The following is a 23910-nucleotide window of genomic DNA, read 5'->3' as shown; positions in this document are numbered from 1 at the left end:
TCTTTTTAAAATCATGTTAGAACCGAACTAGAGTTTTCAGAAATCAAACAAATATTTTTTAAATTAGACACTTCACCTATACATATCCTAAAAAATCGTACAAGTGTCAGGATTTGATATGTGTGTCTCACATATACACACTATTTAAGAGACATGTCGGAGCCTCATAGGTGATGATACTTGACAGAGTAATAAACGTACACTTTACAAATAAATAAATTAATATTTTAACTATATTTAATTTATTTTTAATTAAAAATATTATCATATTATTATAATGTTCTGTGAACTATGTATATTTGAGTTTTTGGGGTCAAAGTAACTAGAATAAAAGTTTTCCCTGACATAAAAGAGTTAGCATACTGAAATTGACAAAAGTGCAATGGCAGACATTAAAATCAGAAACAACTAAGCCTCCTTAACTGAACTCATGAATCCATTTGGTCCATAAATAGGCACTGCCATCCGCTTCAATACGTCACACATATAATTATTGTTCATTTTAAAATGCCTGGAACCATCTTTCTCAACGTCAATGCCAGCTTCGGGCTTCGCTTCCCACGCCAGGCCCGTTCCGCATTGCCCGTCAGGCCCACGCCCCTCACAATACCCACTCCCCAACTCCACTGGGCCTCCTTGCAGGCCGACATTGAAGCCTACCTCAAACAAACCATTCCCCTCAAAGAGCCGCTCGAGGTTTACGAGCCCATGCACCGCCTCGTCTTCGCTGCTCCCCGGACCGCCGCCCCCGCCCTGTGCCTCGCAGCCTGCGAGCTCGTAGGCGGGCAGCGCCGCCAAGCCATGGACGCTGCGGCGGCGCTGCTACTGAACCTGGCTAATGCGCACGCGCACGAGGAGATTGGTCAGGGCGAGGGGTCCAACGTGGCGCTTCTGACCGGGGACGGGATTGTTCCGTTTGGGTTTGAGTTGTTGGCGAGGGGAGCCGGGCCGGGCAGTGGAAGCCCGGAGCGCGTGATGCGCGTGATAATTGAGATATCACGTGCGGTTGGGTCGGGAGGGCTGATAGATTCGCTGCACATGAAGAAAACTGTTGAGGGGGAGGTGGAGAGCGTGAAGCGCGTGGTGGAGAAAGGGGAGGGTGGGTTGCATGCATGTGGCGCCGCCTGTGGTGCGGTGGTGGGCGGTGGGAGTGAGGAGGAGATTGAACGGCTGAGAAGGTTTGGGTTTCATATGGGGATGATGAGGGGAATGGCCCAGAGGGCTTTGAGCAAGGAAGATGTTGAAGAACACAGAAATCTGGCACTGAAGGAGTTGCACCTTTTCAAGGACACAGATCTTGGCATCATCTCCACTTTTCTTAATTTCTACTAGCTTCTTACAATATATCATGAGACACAAAGAAAGAACACAAAAATGGTGTCAGATTTATATTGCAAAAGAATTATAAAAGAGATTCTTACATCCAACCACAATAAAAAGAGATTCTCTACGAAATAGATTGATACAGATGGTAATCAAATTTATCTCAAAAAAATTGTTTACACTATAAATTAATTTTAGCATAAAAAAATCATAGTTAAAAAACAAATCCAGAAGTTAAATTAGAATGATAAAATAAATTATTATCACACTTATCAAATGTCTCCATTAATGTAATGCTACTAAAGGAGACATATATATTATTATTAGTATATTTGGAATAGAAGTTTTGGACAATATCAGTAGACAAAGAATTTACTACCTAAACTTGAAGGCTTAGGCAGAAAAGGGAGTTCCTTCTCTTTCAAAGTGATTCCCTCTTATGCAAAGCCTATTTTCCCAAGTCCTTTTGCACCTTTCTAAAGTTCTTAGTGGTTGAGGAACAAGGGTAGGAAAAACTGATTCCACCACCATAGTTGGAAAATGTTGTCCTTTAGTAAAAAAAGGGAGGTGTACGATAGAGGATTTTTTGTACACACACTACTCATCTAGCAAAGTAGGCTTGGTGCGTTTATAGAGACCCAAATTCATTATTGGTGTAGGTCCAGGAAGGTGTACAGTGTATACTATACTAGTCCATTACTCATGAGTTTGCAGAGTATTCTTGAAGACAAGTAGTTTGGTAATTATGTAAGTTTTAGTTGAATTAGATTGACGCATGTTTAATTTCGTCTATCTCGATTGGAGAAGTAAGAAAAAATTAATCTTTAGACAATCTGTGAAGAATTTAATGGTGGAAGAACTTGAGAATTAACCGATTTTTATTTGTTATTTTAAATTTTTTTATATTTTCTACACAACTATCTCAATTCCATTTTATCTTTATTATTACTAACTTTTATTGTTTGCAGATAGATTGTAAACACCAATTTACAAATTTCACTATTGGATTCGTTGAAAGACGACTTGAAGTTATCTAACCATAATTATACTATCATCTATCTAGCATTAGACAAGTCTACGCTGGAATCATTTTAATTTGAGAGTAAAACGACAACTATCATTAATCTATTATTAATGAGTTTGGAGAGTATTATTGAAGGCAAGTAGTTTGGTGAGTATGATTACCAATGGATGAATAAGGGCCATTTACTGCTATCATGCTGCTTAACAAATGTCAATGTCCTCCTCTTCTTCATAAGGCACCCCAGAGGGAATCTGGAAGGTTATTTGGAAAGAAAAAGTCCCATATAAGATTAGACATTTCCTGTGGAGGGTCTGTCATCATGCTATTTTTGTCATAGGAAACATTTTCATTAAGAAGCTGGTGTCTGTGTAGGTTGTCCCATGTGGAGCAAGAGACAAATGCCAAGTTAGCATAGTCTATCACTCTATAACTCTACACCTAACCGTTTGGTTTGGAAATTGGGACACAGTCAAATACAATGCTCCCTTACCATGTACAACAACTTCACAAGTTTTAACCAAGCAAACTCAGTAATCCTTAATTTTTGGGAATACTTGGAAAGCAAGAAAACAAAACGATTGTGTTCCTAAGATGCCTTGTGGTGTATACATGTCATGCAAGAAGTTAATATTGACTGTGCTATAACAGCATCACCAAGAGTTACCTAGATGATACTATAGTGTCACTATGATTCTGCACAGTAGATAATTTTATTCTATCTATGTGTTTCCTATTCAAAAAGGGTCTTGATCAGATTTGCATTTACAAATTCTTTGACATTTGAAAGACTGATCTGATTCGCAGATTAAATAGGTTAAATTTGATTAAAAGAAATAAAACATGATTAAGAGATTATTAACTTATCTTTATCTTTGTAATAACACAGAGTTTAATATAAAAGTATAAATAAAAGGGAATTCCATAATGATAAAAAGTGATTGTTGTTTGAACTCTAAACCAGATAATTGGATACATCTCTGCTGACTTGAAAGTATTTCTAGATATTCATTCTCACAAACACATCAGAAGAACAATTGAAACTGATGAAAGAAGATGGAAAGAATTTGATAAGGGCAATCTCAAATAAATGGTAAAAAAACTAAGGACTCAAGGTGATGAAAGTTGAAATTGGAAACAGACAACAAAGATAAAAAAAAATGGTAAGAAAAATGATTGGGGAAAATATAAAACTGGTTTAAAAATGAAACAAGCTACACAATGCATACTCTATTGATAGCTTGTATTAAATTAATGTTATGGAGATCAAAGGTGAAAACTGACAGGGACTTCTACATACTGTGTGTTTCTGTTTTCTCTTCTTTCCTCACATTGTCACACGTCATTACATACCATACATTGATCTACTCTATAATTATTAGATGACTCGAAGTTGGTGAATGTCTCTGTCAATTTCCCACGCCACACTTTGGTTTAATAATTTAAACCCCTTCTTTCAGAGTTCTGGTAATAAAAGTCACGTTATTTTAAAGATTTATAAATGCTTGTCACTCTTAACTGCACAAACAAACAAGTGCTTGTGTTCATACCACATTTATTTCAAATTCTAAACTCATTCAGCTTTAGAACAACGGATAATTTATATCAACTCTAAACATTTTGGACTGGAAAATTGCAAAGTTTAACAGAGCTGATATATGTTACATCTTTTTGGAAGTTATATCAGTAGTGTTAGGTTGTTCAATATTTCTATGGAATTTGATTTCCCTTAATACAATAGCATTCAGATGGGGAAATGGTATTAAAAAAGCCATTCACTCATCGTTGATTTAGAGAGCAATAATTGAACACACTTTCTGTTTTCTTCTAACTCTTTTTTTTCTTTGTTTCTATCTTTTTCACTCATCACATCAGATTTCTTATTTTTTATTCGGTTCTCTTCTTATCTCTCTCCTCATCCAAAGGAGGGAAGTGGACTTGTGAACAGGGAAGACAGAGAAAAAGAAAACAAAAAAAATCACACTCAATGAAGAATAGAAAAACACTTTTATCCTTCAAAGGCTAATGGCTTTAAAATTATGATTCACATCCACCATGTGCTTGTATGAATGCTCAAAAAAACACATAAGATCCCACCAAATTGATACAACAGGAGATTGAAATCAGTTATGTTTAACAGCAGATTTCATTCATGGTTTTCATGGCTAAAGAATTCTCTCGTACCCCAAGCATGAATGCAATATCTCCATTGCTAAGTAACTAACCACTAACTACAAACCCACTATACATCCAAAATGTGAAAGAACTAATACTAGTACATCATTACTGAATAGAGCCCTTTATAGTGATTCAAGGAAACCAGTTTTTGACAGAACAGCATTCCTCACTTTGCTAAGATCCCTACCTTTGAGGGTTCTCCCAGCACCTTCCAGAACAGAAAATGATGATATCTGACTCCTTGCAAGCCTTCTGGCAATAAACTCATGTGGAGGAAGCTTTGAATCAGGTTCATCATTTTCCTCTCCATCCTCATCACTATCCCCACTGTAGTTGCCCACACCATCACCCTCACCATCACAATCAGCATCAAACCTTGAAGCACTGTTCTTGGGGGGGTTACTAGTATAAATTTTTGACCAGTCAGGAATTTTTACAGGTGCTGATTGCTGAAGAACCTTGGCTTCATTGGAGGAATTAGCACTGCTATTGCTACCACTATTGCTAGATCTTGGTACCATTCTGGCTGCACTAGGCCTAGCAGGAACAGGAACAGAAGAGGACTGATCCTTCTCTTTGAACTTGCGAACCCCAGAAGAACCATAATCACTTCTGTTCTTGAGAACATCCCAAATCTCTTCTTCATCAAAATCTCCATCTCTCAACGAATTCCATATCCCACTGTGCTTCCTGCCTAGTTTATGTTTATCTTCCATTGTATATCAATCAACCACTTCCTGCATAACACAAATCTGAAGAAACTTATTTCAAATGATTGAACTGCAACTTTCAGTAATTTAAGCACAAAACAGAGAAAAAAAATTGGAAGTTGAAGGTAGAAATAAAAAAAATCACAGGAGGGGATTATATATTACTACACAGTAAGGTGTTTGATATTTTACTGAGGAAAAATAAGACACCTTTTTCTGTTGTCCAGGAATCAGAAGCTTGAAATAATTGAACTTTATGTGGATTCTAAATGGGGTTCCTGGAATATGCCAAAGAAAAAAAATTTGATAACAGTGAGCTTAAATTCTTCTGATACCTTGAGAACTTGAATTTTTGACCTTTATGTGATGGTGAGTCAAAATCCAAAAGCTTTTGGCTTACCTGAATATGTATTTGCAGAGGGGAATTGAATTGTGATTTGTAGGTGAAGTGTAATATGAAAACAGCACACAGAAAGAAAGTGAACAGCAAAAATCTGAAGGGAAAGAATAAGACAGTGTTGTCCACAAAATGATGGCTGTGCAGTATTTAACTCTACAACCTCACAGCTTTAACTCTTTTTTTTTTTTTTTTATTAGTATAAAGTATATAATAAAATTAATAAAATCTCTTTTGTGTTTTAGCAGGTATTTTTTAATCTCTAACTGTGTAAATATTATAATTAGTATATTTTATTTTTCTTTATCTCATTTATTATTAAATCATATAATATAAATACTGATAAAAAAATACTGCCCTCTATTACTTTTTTGTCTTTTTCTCTAGATTTTCCTAATGAGTAATTTTGTATATAGGAATCTATAAAATTTATATTTTCGTAATACTTCACGAGCAATTGTTATGTATAATAAATTGAATTCATAAACATATTATATTAATATTATTTGTATTAAATTCTATAATTATTAAATGTAATTCATTATTATAATACGATTAAGTTTTGTATAAATTAATTATTACGCATTTTTCCCAAAACTAATGAAGTTTGAAATTAATAAATAGAGTAAATTACATAAATACTTTTAATTTTTTTTTAATTTCAAAACTTTCTTGTTCAAAATTCCGTCCATGAGATACAAACTTACTCTTTGTGATATTTGCAATTAGAGTTTAATACTGTGTAAAAACTCGTTCATGTACAAAAACCAATTCTTATAAAATAAATAAAAATATTTTATTTTTAAAAAAAAATAGGGGAAAAGTTGAGATTATAATTAGTTTATTATTGAAATAAAAAGTAAATACAGTCTTAAATATGATATGGAAGTTTGAAATCTGCAAAAAAAGTATTTTAAAAGATCATGAATGTGTTTTTGATTAAAAATGTTGAAAATAATGTTTCCATAAGGAGACTGTGAGTAAAAAGAAAGGGAAAAAAGGTGTTTAATATGAATAATTCTTTCCAATTCTTTTTCATTAAAACTTATATAAATATAAATATATTACATAATGAATAAGTTAGGTTAAATTTATAAGTTTGAAATTCTTGTTTAGAAAATAAATTTATTTTAGCAATATTAAATATGTTAATTTAGTTTTTTGGCAGAAATACTTGCAATAACACATTAACCGTTAAGTTAATTTTAAGAATAAGAGTATCAAAGGTTATAGATCAGAGTTTTATTACTATATAATATATAAACAAAGTAAATTCAATGCACATCAATATTTATTACTATATATTAATTAAATGTATTAAATGTAATGAATGATTATCTTTAAAAAATAATGCAGTACTATTGCACAATACATTTATTAATTGTAATATATTTCCCAGATATATGAACTTTCACATTAATAAATATATATTTAAAAACTTAATATTACAAATAGTAGTTATTATAAAGTCCATACCTAAGAATATTATTTTTATCATTATTTTGAACAAATAAAATTAAATTTTTATTATTGACTACATCCCCATCGCGGAAAGTTGATAATTGATTTTGCATGAAAATTAATATTATAGACAAATATTACCTATAATACATTTATTTAATTTTCTTTTATTTTCTTAAGTGTACCTTTAGAATTTAACAACGTCGTAAATTTTCAGCTTGTGAAAACTTGTAAGAATTTGATGCACAAAATCAACTAACAATCTCTAAGTAATTTTCATTTAAAGAATACTAATTTAGTAATTTGAAAAACAAATTGTACTAGTTTTCTAAAATAATCAAAATTTTAAATATAATAATTTAGGAACTAAAATATAATAATAATTTATTGAATAAAAATCTATAGTCCTATTTAAAGGTTTTTATATCAATTTATTTGCAGATGAAAAAATAAATGCGTAAATATATTTATAGTCTTAAAGGAGTTCCAAAATAATTTATCTAACTCAAAATTAAAGACATGTAAATAATAATAAAAATCTTTAAACTTACTAGCAGAAGGAAAATAAGCGTATAATGTTATGTGTAAAATCAAAATCGATTATATACTTAATATTTTATTATGATAAATTTTTTTCAATAAAAATAATAAATAAATTACTTTATTTTATAAGTTATCTTTTAAATATATAATAGATAAAAATAAATTACTTTATTTTTTTACCTTAATACGAACAACACATTTTTTTCCACTTCCAGTTCAATAAAAACATGTTTAAAAATCTTTTTGTAGCTTTTTCTCCAATAATTTTGTCAAATTCATCTTCTAGTTAATACTTTATTTAATTGTTAACAAAATAAGAGAAATAAATACTTATTAGTATATTATTATAATTCAGGATGTTATATATCATGTATACATGAACCTATATTATTAGAAAATCATCAAAAATAATTAAAATTTAAAATAAAATAATTAATTTTTATTTTAATTAAATTATATATTATTTTAAAAATTGATATGTAGAGTAAAGTACTTTTTATTATTAATAAATAATTTCTAAATTAATTTAAAGTTGGTAATTAAAATTTTGATAATTAATTAAATATTAATTATTTATAATAAAAACTACTTTAAATATTAAATTAAAAACTATTTATTAATAATAAAAATAATTAATTATTTTTATCTCTCAAATTAAATATTATTTATTATTTTAACCAGAAAATCTTATAAATTTGAAAATCTTAAACTTATATTATAAGCGATAGAGATGAATCAAAGTCAAAAGTGACCTTTATTTACTATAACTTAACAGAAAAGGATCGAAGGAAGAGCATTGATTACTCAACCTAATAAACCAATAATACAATCAGGCATAAAATTAAAAAGTTAAAAAATTGTATTAGGACAAAGAAAATTAGCACACGCATATCTCTATTGTGGTATGTAACACAAATATAAAAAACGGATATCTCTTTTGTGATATGTAACACAAATATAAAAAAAGACATGGACACGGAGATACGTATAATCTTTAAAATATAGGACATAAGAACATGAATCTATATATTATATAATTATAAATTATATAAATTGACAATAAATATTTATGTACACGCGTATGTTTTGACAATAGATATTTATGTATATAATAAATTTGAGTTTTTAGAAAATTATTGTATTTATCTTTTTTAAAATTGTGTTAAAATCATACCAGAATTTTCAGAAATCCAACAAATATTTTTTTGAATTGAATACTTCACCGATAAGTGTCATATGAGTATCAACACCAATACGTGTTTTAAAAAAAAATGTCCGAACCTCACAGCGGTTTTATCTTATTTTTTTCTAAGATAAACTGCTCAAGATAATGATACATTAATAATTTTTATATTATTTAATTATAAATTTATCCTTTATTATATATATTTATTTATAAATTATCATATAAAAATTATACACAACTCTAAAATTGATTAAACTATCATTTTCTGCGATGGTTGGTGGAATTTTGAGGTGTTGAATAATAAGATGAAGGTGGCCCACATGAAAATCCAGATTCAATGTAGATGCATGCATATACATCACTTGCAGAAAACACAAAATTTTGATTGTCTTAGCCCAATCAACGTTCTTTAACTAAGAATCTGCAAAGATTTCCACCGTTGGAGAAGAATCTTCTTGCTAAAAGCTAAACCATTCATATGGCGGCGCTAAAGTGACAGCACTGTGTGAAAACAATAAAGTTCATTAACTCATTTTAGAACATGTGTTTGTGTACATGTAAAACACATGTAATAACAACAACACTGTTATGCCACTTAGTTTCATTTGACCTCAAAATATGTAACAGTAACATATGCAGCAGTAGTCTCAGTTATTTGGAGTTCCTTTCTGTTTTCTGCAAAAGTTTATTGCGACAGACAATGTGGTTCGATATAATTGGATTACGTGAGGTTCTGTATATACTATATGCAGTAGGGACAGATATACTTAACCAAGTAGGTATATTATTTCTGTGGGAGAGTATATACTTATTATTACGTATTAGAGTTTAAGTCTAACTCAATCTCATAAAATTGATTTATTGGGTGAGGTTTACACCCATTTATAATCTATGAAAGACTCTAATCTCTAGTCGATCTGGGATCTCAAACACACTCCCTCACGCTGAGACTGTCAACTCGTGCGTGAAACTATATATTATGGGTAGTTTGATAGCAGCTCGATAGTGGGTGATACGATAGGTCTAACACAAACACTCGTTAGGATAGACTCGAAATGACTTTGATACCATATTACGAAGTGAACTTTAAACCTAACTCAACCCCATAAAACCGGCTCATGGGGTGAGGTTTGCACCCACTTATATACTATGAAAAACTCTAATCTCTAGTCGATGTGCAATCTCCAACACTTATCGCTAAAAAATTAAATTTAAAATAAAAATAATTAATTATTATATTATTTAAATTATATACTATTTTAAAAATTAAAAAATTATTAGTATTTAAAGTAATTTATGTTACTGATAAATAGTTTTGAAATGACATTTAATTAATTATCAAAATTTTCATTAATAAATTTATAACTTAAAATAATTTGTAGTTAAAATTTTAGTAATTAATTAAATATCATTTTAAAATAGTTTCTAAATTTTAAAAATACTACGTATTAATTTAAATATTAATAATTTTGTAGTATTTAATTTATTAATATAGTAATTAATTATTTTTATTTTTAGAATTAGTTTTTATTTAACAATGATGGTCTGCTCTTGTAGTGTATAACTAAGAGTACTGTGTGTTTCTTTTATGTAAAATGTTATTTGGGCAACTGAACATTAATACAAATTTATAGTAAAATATTATTTCTGTTTTTCAATTGTAGTCTTATTAATAGTTGTCAACATATAAGAATTTATTTTATTTGTTTTTTTTAGGTGGGATTGGAAGAGAGGTTGTATAAGAAGACAATACTGAATTATATGATGGTGAAGAAATGCGTGTGGTAATGAATCTTAATGTAGTTTACGCAGCTCACAAGCATAATTGATTTAGTAATGAAGAGAGAAACCCCATCTTCGCCCAAAACTACTTACTTCTCATGCTTATATCAACGATGGCAATGTAAGCCAAACCACGTGAATCCAGAGGAGGCTATGCTTTCTCACAGCTGTTCATGGTTAAATTTTTATACCATGTTTCTCACACTATACGGGTGAGGACCGTACAACTGATTACATATATCGGTCCTCTTTAATGGATCGTTTGATACTTCAGACTTAATTCAATAAAGTTAATCTGCGATTAAGAATTAAGTAATGCATCTCTAAACGTGGTCAAACACTCTAATATGATCCAATAAGGAAAGTCCACCACAGTTAATATAAATAACACATATTTCAATATCCAGGTACATCATCATATACAGTGCTCTGACAACTGAGCGTCGAACATCTTTACTGACTTGAACGTCGAAGTGCCTTTTGCAGGTACCATCCGAGTTTGTGTTATGAGAAGACTGAGAGTTGTGACGAGTAGAGGGGAGAAAGGAGCTAACAAGGAGGGAAGTTGAAATACAGTACGACCGACCGATAAAAATAGAAGAAGAGTGACCTCCATAGTTTTTTGGACTCAACCTCGTTCCAGAACATAAGCAAATGGAAAATTATGTTATGATTCACAAATTTTTGAGTTTAGAGTAATGTGTCATTTAAACAATTTTTGAGTTTAGAGTAATACATGTAACTTGGAAATTTAGATCATGGAAAATGCGGTGATCCAATAACACATAATATTTATGTTTCCAATATTTAAAATAATCATTAAGAATTTTAAATTTGCAAAAAAAAATAAAAAATCATTAATTATATATTAATATTAATTTTCCATTTAATAAAATTACCAAATACCCATACATGTTATGACCGTTAATGCAATTAAAACAAACTAACATAATTAAAGTTGTTCTAGTAAGAGTGTAACATTTATTCTTCTTATACTAAAAACAAAATATGTGAATTCATATACTTAAAAATCTATTTGTCATAACACACTTTACTTATGTCTAATTATGAATATATGATAGGTACATGGTACTATTGGATTACCAAAAAGTTCGATATGACCCAATGGTCGAGAAGACCGAATAATTTTCTAATCTAAACACAACATTGTAAACCTAAAATTAACTATAATTAAACCATGTTTAATGGTAAACCATATTTAATGGCAAACCATGATTAAGACATAATTGAACCTTTTTTTAGATCCACGTGCAATCCTACAACAAAAAAAGGTCCATCCAAAAAGTATAAATATCAAATGAGACTTAACATCAAATGTAATTTTTCACTCTCAACTTACCTATATATATTGCACTCGAACTGACTTTGACTTTATTGTCGAAGTGTCTTCGCAGGTACCCCCTATTCGACTTGAAGAAAGGAAGAACTAACAGGAGACCACCACACCTGGAGGTCGATAAGATTGGAAGGCGAAGACAAAAAGACGTCACTCTAAGAGAAGTTTCACCTTATAAGAACACACACTATAAAAAAATAATTATTATATTGATTAAATTAGATAATACTTTAGAGACAACAAAAATAATTGGTATATAAGTTAGTTTATATTATTGATAAATAATTTCTAAATGAGTATCTAATTAGCTACAAAAGTTTTAACTGCCAACTCTAGAATCTAAATAATTAGTAGTTAAAATCTTAATAGATATTTATCAATAATACAAACTAATTTAAATATCAATAATTTATTTAGTTTCAAAATAGCATTTAATTTAATTAATATAACATTTAATTATTTTTATTTTTAAAATTATTTTTGTTTATTAATTTTCTAATAATGATAGAAGAAAAATAAGATAAATATTAATTTTGACAAAGACTAAATAGTGATATGTTGTAGGGATAAGATTATTATAATAATAATGAGAATAAGATGATAATGATAATTGTTGCAATGATGATATGATAATGTGGATGATAGTAACATGTGTTGTTATATATAATAATAATGATAATACCAATGACAACAACATGAGCGATGAGATTAATGGTAATGGTGATAATAGAGTAGTAAGTGCTTTAATGAAGGTGAATAATGATAGTGACAACAACAAAAATATAATGATGATAATAACTTAGTGAAAGTGGTAGCAAAGGTTCTAACAATAACAACAACGACAATAATAATAATAATAATAATAATAATAATAATAATAATAATAATAATAATAATAGAAGAAAAGTATTTAAAATATAATATTAATTTCTAACTCAACTCCTCATTTAAATATGAAACATACTACGCTAACAAAATATTAAAAATAAAATTATCTTTGCATCCAATAATTAATTATGTCATAATTCTGAAAAATATGATAAATAGGATGATACAATTGATTAATATAGTAAAATGTATTAACTATCATCTTAACATAATAGTAATTTGATAAAACTTTACATCCATTTAATTACATCTGTGACTGAGAAATTAAAAATTAGTTTTTTTTTATTCTAACAATAGTGCGTAAATAAAATTAACAAAATATTATTATTTTACCTAATTCTTTCTTTATCTAACAGTAAGAAAATGTGTAATTAAAATTATTAACAGACCGATGAAAATAATATATTGTTTTTCAAAATAGAGATAAATAAAAAGAGATCAAAAGAGTAATTTTTAATTTTTGATAGTTAATTAAAATTGGAGAGGTGCAAGATAATATTTTTTTTATATTAATTAAATAAAATAAGTTTTTATAATTTTTTTAATCGAATAAGTTTTTATAAGGTATTTTTTATTATAAATTAAAGAATGAGTGATTTTTAGGAAATAAATTTTTATTATATATAATTAAAAATTAAATACATTAAAATTATTTTAAATACTTAAAAAAATTAATGATATACTACTTTAATAATATAAAATAATATAAGTTAATTATTTTAAAAATAATTAAATTAAATTTAATCCATAAAAATTATTACAGAAGCGCATGTTCATAATTTTGGGCCTTCTTTACTTGGGTGGAACTGGATCATCTCCAGTCCAATTACAAATAGAATGCTAAATACTACTTACACCAATATTTTTTACTAATGCATTCCTTTTTATTTTTATTAGTATTTTGTTTTTCAAAATTACCCTTATCATATCGCAAAGGCCCTCAAACTCTTTTCCCAACTTCTCCAAAGCTAATAAAAATAAAAAATGTTAATTATTTTTAGTTTAATATCTACAGAATAATAGGATAATTTTCTTACAAACTAATTAGAAAGTATGATTTTTTTTATAGTTATTATAAAATCAATAAATGTATTATACTCGTGACTTTATAAGTAAATTGCAGTTTTGTGAAAAAAGAAACAACAAGTTAAAAATATTTTAAAGTATACTATTTGCTTAATATAAAATAATACGAATTTAGTTAACGGATTTGCAATTGAGATCTAAAACGTTATCATCATGCAATACGTTAGTCACCAAACGTCTAACTTCAATTTTTCTTATATATTTCAATTTTTTTTCTCAAAATAATTCGTTTGTAGTTCGTGATGAACATTTAACTAAAGATAAAAATAACTTTTTTTTTACACAGACTTTATGTGACATTCAAATTGCTTCACTTGAGTCTGGAGTAAATGTTTTACTGGATAGCCGAGAAGATCGAAAAGTCGAGAAGACTCTCTTAATTGAAACACAGCATGTGTAAACTCATAGTTAATCATAGTTAAGTCAGTTTAATCGTAAATCGTGATTAAGGTACGATTGAATCCTTTTTTGGACTTATGAAAGACACATGACAATTGAGGTCCATCCAAAAGGTATAAATACCTGAGCAAACCAACATGGGTAGTTTTTTCTCTTTCAACACATCTGTACATTGTACTCGAACTAACTTAATAGTTGGAGTGTCTTTGCAAGTTTCCTCCACTCATTCGACAAAAAAGAACCAATCAGAGACACTCTACTGAAAGTCATGAAGACCAGAAATAAAAGACAAAAAGAGTCACTATAAAAGGAACTCGACCTTATAAGAACATTTATATTTTTATTATTGAGAAAATGTCTTTTATTTTTCTTTAACTGATTAAATCCTATTAAAGCTTTGAAAAATCCAATTAATTGCATTTATTTAAAACAATTTTTTAATAGATTTTGTACAATATAGATATTTTTAGGAAGAACACATGAAGTTGGCAAACGAGGGAGGAGAGGAAGCAGAGTGTGTCACTGTACCCCAATTTCGTGTGTTTTTTTTGTGAAGCATTTGGAAAACACCTATACACTATGCCTTCAGCTCAAGATCCATTCTATGTTGTGAAGGAGGAGATTCAAGAATCTGTAAGCATTTTCTTTTCCCCCATATTACCTAGATTTTGTTTTAAGTTCAATTTTGAAAATTAATTTCACTTTTTATTTTGACATAAATCATGCGTTCTACTTCAAATTTCTGCTTGATTTCTCTGTTACTAGTACAAGTGGATCCGGATTTTACGTGATTCTTCTTCTCCAAAATCTCAGCTGAAACTATTAATTGGGATATTTTTGCTTCTAATATCTCATGTAATCGATCTGAGTATGCTATTTTTGTCTACAAATTTGGAGTTTTGAAGAAAACCCTGTTGCGATCTGTAACTGTGGTATGTGTAACTGAAGCAGAAAATAAAAATTGGGATGTTATTAATGGCTGTATGAACTATTTTGGATGTTATGTAATTTATTGGCTGATTAGTTTTCATTTTATGGTAAGATTGATAAGCTGCAATCTACTTTTCGGCAATGGGAAAAAGCTGCTGATGCTGGCGAGCGATCCAATCTTTCAAAGGAAGTTCTTACTAGCTGTGAAAGCATTGATTGGCAGGTATACCAATTGTGTATTTTGAACCAGTGACAAGTTAGTTGTTCTGTAAATTTTTGTTTTAAATGAGTTTTATTCATTCTTCCAGCATGGTACTACCATCTTTTGTAGGCATGGGATTTGGGTGTTATCAAATAGACATTCAAGGAATGTTTGGATTATAGTACAATCTAGGTCAGTGGGAAGGAGTATCTTTGTTTTCTTGATTGCAGATATTTTTAGTGTAGGAAGGAAAATGAGGAATTTGCACTGAACCGTCCAAAATGCTTCTGTGATCATTGTGATGATGCAAAATTTATGTAAACATGTTTATTAAATTATAATGCTAGTATCAAAGCTCATTAGTTAATAATAAAGTGTATTATATTCATGTATTTTTATTTAATTCACTCTATTTCTTCCCCGTTGTATTCTTTAGGCATAATTAAGGAGAGAAAATCATCATTAACCCTCTCCCCTTTTCCCCTAATTTGAGTTTGCTTCTTCTCTTTTGGCTATCTAGGGAAGGGGAAGGAGGGGAGTGAAAATGGAGTGAGGTGAAAATATTTTGATTTTCAATCTTTGTTGGTTGTTAAAGTCATAGTAGTAAACAGATAGAAAGTTTCTTCTAGATCTAACTCTAGCCTCTCTTTGTCACACATCTTAGAGTATTGTTTCTTTTTGCAAACAACCTATTCAAACTGCTGAAATACGGATTTTTTGATAGAAAGGTAGATGAATTGGACAAAGCGATATCTGTGGCATCTAGAGATCCTTCTTTGTATGGCATTGATGAAGTGGAGCTTGAGAACCGGAGGAGGTGGACCAGTGAAGCTCGTAGCCAGGTGTTTGTAACTACTAAACTTGATTAAGAGTTAGGAGACCACTCTTATTTTTTTTCTCACCATAATGTACAATTGTTGGTGTGGTATTTTTCTATTGGTAGCTCACATTAGATTGCATTCTCTCTCTCTTTTTATCTGTATGGTGCTGGTGAATAATTGGAGTTCATTATTAGGTGAGCACAGCAAAGAAAGCAGTGGAAGCAGGAAAACGCTCAAATATAACAAACAATGCTAGTCTAAATGGGATGCACAGGGAATTAATGAGGCTTCCTAATTCTCATCAAACTGCCTCTGGCCAATATCCTACCCAGGATAATGATGATTTCATGGAATCAGAATCGGACAGGCAGATGCTTCTTATAAAGTACTTATTTTCTCCCTCTTTCATATGACATTTAATTAAATATTTGTCTTTTGCCCTGCTTTTATTTGATTTGATTTTGGGCACTGCTAGATGAAACCCTTTGCTAGCCTCTTTAGTGGATATATCATGCAAAATTATATTTTTGATTGACCTATGTTGCCCGCCCCTCGCCCCTGCCCTGTACTTTTTGAGACATAGGTGGGCTCCTCTGTATGAAATTGTGTGGACACATGAGCATAAGCTTCTTGTGCTTCTCATGTAATTATAAATTTCTGTTTTGTGAATTCATCGTTGCTAATTATTTGAGTTTTATTTGAATCTACTATTACTATCAAACAAGAAATCATAACTAAAATGATGGATTCCTTTTTTCTTTCCTTTGGAAGAAAAAGAAAATGGGGGAATGGAAAGACTGTTCAGGTAGCCTTAACACAGATAAAGGCTGGTATTAATGCTCAAGAGTCTGGAAAAACAATCACCATCTGGTTTCTACTTTATTTTTTACATATATTTTATCTATTGGTGCTGATAGGAGACAGGATGAGGAGTTGGACGAGCTTACTGTAAGTATACAAAGAATTGGAGGTGTTGGACTTACTATACACGAAGAGCTCCTTGCACAGGTAGATTTGGCATTTGAGAAGATTTTTTGTCTTGATCTTACCATTTTGCTTAGTCCTGGTTTGTACCATGTGACTTGGAGATCACTGGTTTAAATCCCAGAAGCAGCCTCTCTCCCCTTGCCGGGTCAAGGCTGCAAATTTCTATCATCCCAAAACCCCAATAGGTGGGAGTCCTGTCATGCACTGGGCTTCCCTTTTATTCTTACTGTTTTGTTTCAAAAGTTGGAAGCTAGACAGCAGTGTTGCACTTAAGTTATGTGTTTCAATAAGAGCTCTGTTCTAATTCCTTATTTTGTTTGTGGAAAAAATTTCATTCTAAATTTGTCAAACCTTGATATTTCAGGAGAAGATTGTTGATGAACTGGGTAATGAGATGGACAGTACATCTAATCGTCTAGATTTTGTCCAAGTGAGTTTCAGTTTCTAATTTCCATTATCTCATTAAAATGTTTATGATCTATCTGGCTGATTGCTGTCATTAATTAGCAATAACAGAAGGGGGAAACGTTGAATGTGAAAGCTGACTGAATGTCTCTCTTTGTTTGTGATATCAGAAAAAAGTAGCAATGGTCATGAAAAAGGCTAGCGCAAAGGGCCAGATCATGATGATCCTGGGTTTGCTGGCTCTGTTCATTTTCCTCTTTATCTTGGTATTCTTCACCTAGTCATTGTGACGAAAGCTGTCAATGCTCTTGTTTGTACATGAAAAAGGATCTAAAGCTTCTGTGAAGTTACAAGATTACTGGGACTTCCAATATGTTTAGAAATCAAGTGGAAGCCTCTTTGGTTTGTTGAAGGCAGTGAAATTTTTTATCATGATGAAAAGGGAAGCAATGTGCTTGAAAATATTACTAGAGGATTTGGTTTCTTGCAGTATGACTGCTAATGTGATTTAAATGAGTTGTATTCGTTTTTAAGATGATATGCTCGAGCATGCAATCATCAGCATGGTGTTTTGAATTAATACCTGTACCAAGATAGAGACAGCTTATGACAGATTTTTATACAAATCAACCCATTATTTACTTGCTATTTTATGAAAAAAAAAGAGTTGTTTATAGTAAATTAGGAACATCAATAGTAAATTAGGAAAAAGCTTCTTTTTGAGAAGTAAATAAACTTCATGAATATGAAAATTTAGAGTTTATGATTCTCTTATGATATTTTTTGACAGCTTCTTTACACGTCCTCCAAGAAGGCTGTTCTGTATTTGCCATTCTATGTCTGTTCAGTCTTGGTTTGTAGAAACCAAACAAAAATACTGAAACTTACACAAAAATTGAGAGATTAGGATTGAAGAAATATATTGTAATTAAGTTTCATAAAAAATATCTATTTATAAGCCTATAGCTAACATGATCTTTTTTTAAAAAAACTGATCTGATCAGTTAATTTTGTGGAACTTATGTGTGACTGTAATATGTCCTTATAAGTATATCAAGTTTCAATCACTTAGAATTTATAGTTTATAATTTAAATTTTATATCATTAGATAGTATTATTTTTTACTTAAATACCTCAAATTTAAATAATATGCTTTAGCAGAAAGTTTTAAATATACCTACCAAACGCACTCCGCAGAAAATTTAAGCATAACTCAGTGTAAAAAAATCCAGAAATATCATAATGATAAAAAAATTCCTTTGCAACATGATCAATTTGACTAGAATAATTTTCTTTTTCCTTTCTAAAAGGCTATGAAATATTTCAACATGATGCAAATTGAGATCTTATCTATAACACTAAACCAAGCCAAGCATAAGACCAGAAAAAGGAACAGAATCTCCAAAGCATGCAATTTGAAGGTAAATTCTTCTTTCCATTGTTCTCTACCACACAAAGTATGTTGTGATTCTGTGCCTTCAATTACCACCACTTATTAACCCCATCCAGAATACGATTCTCCATCCACCCAAAAGCACCTTATATTCTGCTATCAAGAACCGTTAGACTAGTTGCAGATATTGAAAAAAAATCTTGGAGCTAAGATTTTTTGTTGCACTTTTAGGCATGAAAGTCAATATTTAACATCTACACGCAAAAACATTTATAGAATATTTCATACAACAAAAGCTGTTCTGCATGATGCAAAAAAGTGTTTGTTCTGCAATAGTTTCACTACACAATCACACGCACCACTATATATATCACAAACCACTACCTATTCTTCTCAATTCGCTTTGCTTTCATTGCAAGTCTTCCTTTCTCACAGGTTAGTCTCTCCTAACTCAACAACCATGGTCTGAAATATTGCGTTAGATAAAGTTAAAATTTCGATTTCATGTTTAATGTATTCACTAGTCTACGACTTTTCACAAACCATGGAAATAGAACACAATTTCCTAGTACATGGATAACATGTTAAACTAGTTTGTGTCCAGAGTTGACTAAGGAAACCCATGATCACTGTAGCATACGAAACACCTTTTAATCTTTATGTTCTTACAATCTGAAACAGAATCTCTCCTACCGATTCTCTTCTGTCTTTTCTCCCTTTGCTCGCTGTCAAGTATGTCGAAAGGTGAGATACCTGCAAAGACACTTCAATGCTCAAGTCAGTTTGGATACTGGAGTGTTTAGTGGGTTTAGAACTAGAAAAGTCATTACCTCTATCACGAGAGTCTTGTCCAATAATTCTTAATGATGTTTAGTTATTCACTAATTCCAAATTAATCTAATTAATTAACTGGACTGTTACCTTTACATTTGACTGAGAGGCCGTATGATCGTTTACCTTGCCGTCTACTCGGGGCTCAGAAACCGGATAAGACACTTTATATTTCAGATTCTGGTATATATGCATGGCTTGAAGGAAAAGGGTGCGAGGTGTTTAATGTTAATAATGATTACAAGATGTAGTGATGTTCAGATTTGTTGTATTGAGATATATTTTGGCATGCATGTAGCTGATGCTTTGTTTTGCACATTTTTTGTTGCAGGTAGTTGCTAAATTTGCAGGTAAATATATATGGTTGAAGTGGGAATTTTTCAGATCACAGGTAACAGTTTCGACCCATTTGCTGAGGCTACAGATAGAGATGCCCCCGGGGCGAAGGAGTATGTGCATATCCGCATACAACAGAGGAATGGGAAGAAGAGTTTGACGACAGTGCAAGGGCTGAGGAAAGAGTTCAGCTATGAGAAGATCCTGAAAGACCTGAAGAAAGAGTTCTGCTGCAATGGCAATGTTGTGCATGACAAGGAGCTTGGAAAGATTATCCAACTTCAAGGTGATCAACGCAAGAACGTTTCTCACTTCCTCATTCAGGCTGGCCTTGTTAGGAAGGACCAGATCAAGATTCATGGTTTTTGAGCAACCATAAATACTTACTACCTTGTACTAATCAGCTAAACTATGACACTGTTTATGAAATAAGTAAGATGTTTGGAGTATTTGGTCATTTTCTTTGTGTATGAAGGAAAATCCCAGGGTGGATGATCATAATGGCATAAATTTGATTTAAACTATTTTAATTGGATTGCATCATAAATTTGATAAGTGATCCACCCAACCTTTTTATGAACACTTTCAAAAGAGTAAAAAAAATGAAAGTTGTACTACCGGATTCTCCATAAATTCGAATGATTTCTTAATCCAAACACAACAGTAAATCTACAATTAACTCTAATCAAACTAGGTCAGTGGTAAATCATGATTAAGGCGTGATTAGGCCTTCTCTTAGACTCACGAGCAGGTCCATGACAGACGGGAGCTCATCCAAAAGGTATAAATACCAAAGGAGACCCATTGTCAAAGATAATTTTTTACTCTCAACTCACATGCACCTTTTACTCGAATTAATTTGATTGTCGGAGTGCCTTTGCAAACTTTCTAGAACAAAAGTGATGAGAATCTTTAATACATTAAAAAAGTAAGAGAAAATAGGGTTTTAGTCTATGAATTATAGTACATTCAATTGAACTAATGGGAGTAGATTGTCCATAGACACCTCTATTTGCCATATTGAGAGAGAGATAAGGAATGTGAGTATGATATTCATGAAGGACAATTTTCTTCAGTGTTGATTGTAACACCACCACTATGAATAACAATCTGTTGAATTATTTGATCAGTTCTGGCTTCCAATGCAATGTATTCAATGGATAATTTCCCCAATCTTCCTTCAACTTCACACCCGAGAAATTTTATTGGCCAATTCCACGATTTTTTCAATAAATTCGTATTCGTACCTACGAAAGTAGAAGGCCCTTTACTTCATGCATATACAATTTTCATTCTCATTCTGATACTCATCAAAGTATATCTGCACAAAGTAATTGCCACAAAACAAAACACGGACTGCAAAAACCAAAGCCTTAATCATGAAAATAAGCAAAGAAAAAGTAACAGAATAGTATTATTACTGTACCCTGTTTTCATGTACCATCCTTTCAAGTTGGCGACTTCAAACAAAGCTGACCTCCATTTCTTCACCTTCTCAGAGTCCTTACCCATCATAGTTTCATGTTCACTCATGGCTTCACCATAACTATTTCTTTGATGCCTTAAATCAGACGGTAACAATTTGTAAAAGATGGGGCAAACCAGTTGTTTTTTCATCTCCTTGCACTCAAGGATCCTCAAAAGCTCATCAAGACAGGAGGGAGAACGTGCATAGTTTTCAGAAAAGACAATGATTGAAAGTTTTGATTTTTCAATAACCCCAACAGTAGATTGTGAACTCTGGTCCCCATCATTGAGGATGGTATGGTATCCACTTCTGCTCAGAGCATTGTAGAGAAAACCCGAGAAGGAGCGTGTATCTTTTCCACTAAAACTCAGAAAAATAGTATAGCGGGGTAGCCTCAAGGTCAAGTCTCTCACAATCCTTTCAATGTACTCATATTCATATCCGAACCTACAGAAGAAAAAGTCCATGAATAGAAGTGTTAAATATCCTAATCTCTATTCGACGTGTGTAATGTCCAACACACTCTCTCACGTCGAGATTACCAACTCGTGCGTGAAAGTATATGTTATGAGTGATCCCATAACTGCTTATGGCACGATAAGTCCAACAAAGTCTCGATAGAATATGCTTTTAAATGACTATGTGGGATTGGAACAAGAAGTGTTGTATTTCTTATCTCTAAAAAGTTCAAACTGCATTGAATATCTATTAAGAATTGTTCCTTTGTGTTTGATCTAAACATGTTTGAAAAAGTATGATCAAAACAAAAGAGTTGATGATAGTCACATATACCTGCTTCCTCTTCCCAAACACCATCCTGACAAATTGGCCACTTCAGTCAAAGCTGACCTCCAGTTTCGTATTTTGTCAAAGTTCTTTCCGAACCTATGTTCATGGTCAACCATGGCATCGGCAAAACTACCTCTCAGGTTCCTTACATCGGACGGATCGACGTTGTAAAAGATTGGAATAACGATTTGGTTCTTTGTCTTCATGCAGTCTAGGATCTTGACAAGTTCGTCAAGGCACCACCTAGAAAACGCAAAGTTTTCGGAGAGAACAACGATGGCAACCCTGGATGCTTCCAAAGCTTCAATGATGGAATATACAAGGTCGCCACCCTTCAACACTCCCTCATCCCTGAAAGTTCTCAATCTTGCCTGCTGCAAAGCAGCATAGAGGTTACCCGTGAAGGTGAGGCGCGTGTCTTCCCCTCTAAAGCACAGAAAAACATCATAACGCGCCATAGCAGCACAATCAAATGAAACAACCACTCAAACTTAGATGTTCATGGTGAAACTCTCTCTCTCATATGTATGATGATTTCCTTGACTCTCTTTCTGAAATATATAGGTGGTGAATGTATTGTACCGGTGACGATCGAGGTGTGCACATTAAATAAATAAATAAACATGGTTACACGTGAAAAATAGACCGTTCTCACTTCCATTGAAAGAGTCAAAGACATTTAGTAGAGCATTCCTTTAATATCAGGAAGCGGACCACTAAACATGTCTCTAGCAATCGGTTACTTGGCACACACAGCCAAGACCCAAGTCAACCTACTAAAGGAACTTCTGAAATGGGTAAATGTACGTTTTTCATAAGATCAAAGAAATCTAACTAAACATTAGCAATGACTTGAGCGTCGGAGTGCAATCACAGGTACCCGTCAATCGGATGAACACACGCGAGAAGAAAGAAAGACTTGAAGAATTTGACAGCTAAAGGCAAGGCAACCATTGTGTATCAACGTGGATCAATATTACTCGGGCCCTAACATCCATATAGGTACATATCATTAGCCAAAATAAAATACATTAACAAGAATTGATGGGTACCAACTTCGGTTGAAGACCAATATTATAACCAGCACGGGCCCATTAAACATGGTTTCTGCTACATGGATCCAAAGGTTGTTAATGGAGTTAATTATTATTAATATCATCCCATCAAGTTGATGACTTCTCGGGTGATTAGTGTAATACTGTGTGATGCAATTGACAAAGGCATGTGAAAAGAATATGTCAGATATTCTCAAAATAAACAAAAATGTTTATTAACGACTTCAACTTTTTAAGGATAAATGAAAAAAATACAACTTTATGAGTTAAAATTAAAAATTGATAATTTGACTACAAAATAAGGTTAGTATGATACTTTTTTTTTTCTGCAGTTGATAAAAATAAACTATCTAATAAGAATA

At 31.5% G+C, this 23910-nt stretch overlaps 5 protein-coding genes across 11 annotated transcripts; 3 read left to right on the top strand and 2 right to left on the bottom strand.

Moving 5' to 3' along the window:
• Positions 1-401: 401 nt before the first annotated feature.
• LOC137827058 (heterodimeric geranylgeranyl pyrophosphate synthase small subunit, chloroplastic-like) lies at positions 402-1515 on the top strand. The gene has a single exon (XM_068633267.1). It carries the CDS (start codon positions 508-510, stop codon positions 1330-1332), a length of 825 nt encoding a protein of 274 aa, XP_068489368.1. The 5' UTR covers positions 402-507; the 3' UTR covers positions 1333-1515.
• A 2835-nt stretch (positions 1516-4350) lies between these two features.
• On the bottom strand, positions 4351-5783 carry LOC137826305 (protein S40-4-like). Of its 6 annotated transcripts, none has more exons than XM_068632225.1 (3): positions 5633-5783; positions 5425-5510; positions 4351-5274 (listed from the first exon to the last, which is right to left on the bottom strand). In XM_068632225.1, the coding sequence occupies exon 3, from the start codon at positions 5236-5238 to the stop codon at positions 4645-4647; it is 594 nt and encodes a 197-aa protein (XP_068488326.1). In that variant the 5' UTR covers positions 5239-5274; positions 5425-5510; positions 5633-5783; the 3' UTR covers positions 4351-4644. The 6 variants fall into 6 exon arrangements, with proteins under 6 accessions (XP_068488326.1, XP_068488328.1, XP_068488325.1 ...); XM_068632227.1 differs by having other exon boundaries at positions 4351-5259; XM_068632224.1 differs by having other exon boundaries at positions 5443-5510.
• A 9001-nt stretch (positions 5784-14784) lies between these two features.
• Positions 14785-18256, top strand: LOC137824131 (syntaxin-61-like). 2 transcript variants are annotated; one of them, XM_068629593.1, is made up of 7 exons: positions 14785-14964; positions 15374-15484; positions 16188-16305; positions 16479-16669; positions 17202-17292; positions 17636-17701; positions 17847-18256. In XM_068629593.1, exons 2-7 carry the CDS (start codon positions 15420-15422, stop codon positions 17955-17957), a joined length of 642 nt encoding a protein of 213 aa, XP_068485694.1. In that variant the 5' UTR covers positions 14785-14964; positions 15374-15419; the 3' UTR covers positions 17958-18256. The 2 variants fall into 2 exon arrangements, with proteins under 2 accessions (XP_068485694.1, XP_068485693.1); XM_068629592.1 differs by having other exon boundaries at positions 14788-14964; positions 16192-16305.
• A 1108-nt stretch (positions 18257-19364) lies between these two features.
• LOC137824132 (protein translation factor SUI1 homolog) lies at positions 19365-20766 on the top strand. Its single transcript, XM_068629594.1, has 2 exons — positions 19365-19504; positions 20232-20766. Exon 2 carries the CDS (start codon positions 20261-20263, stop codon positions 20603-20605), a length of 345 nt encoding a protein of 114 aa, XP_068485695.1. The 5' UTR covers positions 19365-19504; positions 20232-20260; the 3' UTR covers positions 20606-20766.
• A 370-nt stretch (positions 20767-21136) lies between these two features.
• Positions 21137-23046, bottom strand: LOC137824130 (disease resistance protein RPV1-like). Its single transcript, XM_068629591.1, has 3 exons — positions 22497-23046; positions 21663-22151; positions 21137-21483 (listed from the first exon to the last, which is right to left on the bottom strand). Exons 1-3 carry the CDS (start codon positions 22949-22951, stop codon positions 21423-21425), a joined length of 1005 nt encoding a protein of 334 aa, XP_068485692.1. The 5' UTR covers positions 22952-23046; the 3' UTR covers positions 21137-21422.
• Positions 23047-23910: the final 864 nt, after the last annotated feature.

Source organism: Phaseolus vulgaris, chromosome 8 (genome assembly GCF_000499845.2).
Source record: "Phaseolus vulgaris cultivar G19833 chromosome 8, P. vulgaris v2.0, whole genome shotgun sequence".
Taxonomy (NCBI): domain Eukaryota; kingdom Viridiplantae; phylum Streptophyta; class Magnoliopsida; order Fabales; family Fabaceae; genus Phaseolus; species Phaseolus vulgaris.
The sequence above is the reverse complement of the archived record's forward strand: the minus strand, read 5'-3'. Positions and strand labels throughout refer to the sequence as shown.

Bases quoted from the DNA above. Each gene is read 5' to 3' on its own strand.
- LOC137824130 (XM_068629591.1), bottom strand. From the start codon at position 22,951: ATGGCGCGTTATGATGTTTTTCTGTGCTTTAGAGGGGAAGACACGCGC. The intron at 22,152-22,496 runs GTATATGTGACT...TTTCTTCTGTAG, and splicing joins TGTTTGGGAAGAGGAAGCAG to GTTCGGATATGAATATGAGT. The intron at 21,484-21,662 runs GTACAGTAATAA...CTACTTTCGTAG, and splicing joins GGATGGTACATGAAAACAGG to GTACGAATACGAATTTATTG.
- LOC137826305 (XM_068632225.1), bottom strand. From the start codon at position 5,238: ATGGAAGATAAACATAAACTAGGCAGGAAGCACAGTGGGATATGGAAT.
- LOC137824131 (XM_068629592.1), top strand. From the start codon at position 14,911: ATGCCTTCAGCTCAAGATCCATTCTATGTTGTGAAGGAGGAGATTCAA. The intron at 16,306-16,478 runs GTGTTTGTAACT...GTTCATTATTAG, and splicing joins CCAGTGAAGCTCGTAGCCAG to GTGAGCACAGCAAAGAAAGC. The intron at 17,702-17,846 runs GTGAGTTTCAGT...TTGTGATATCAG, and splicing joins ATCGTCTAGATTTTGTCCAA to AAAAAAGTAGCAATGGTCAT.
- LOC137824132 (XM_068629594.1), top strand. From the start codon at position 20,261: ATGGTTGAAGTGGGAATTTTTCAGATCACAGGTAACAGTTTCGACCCA.
- LOC137827058 (XM_068633267.1), top strand. From the start codon at position 508: ATGCCTGGAACCATCTTTCTCAACGTCAATGCCAGCTTCGGGCTTCGC.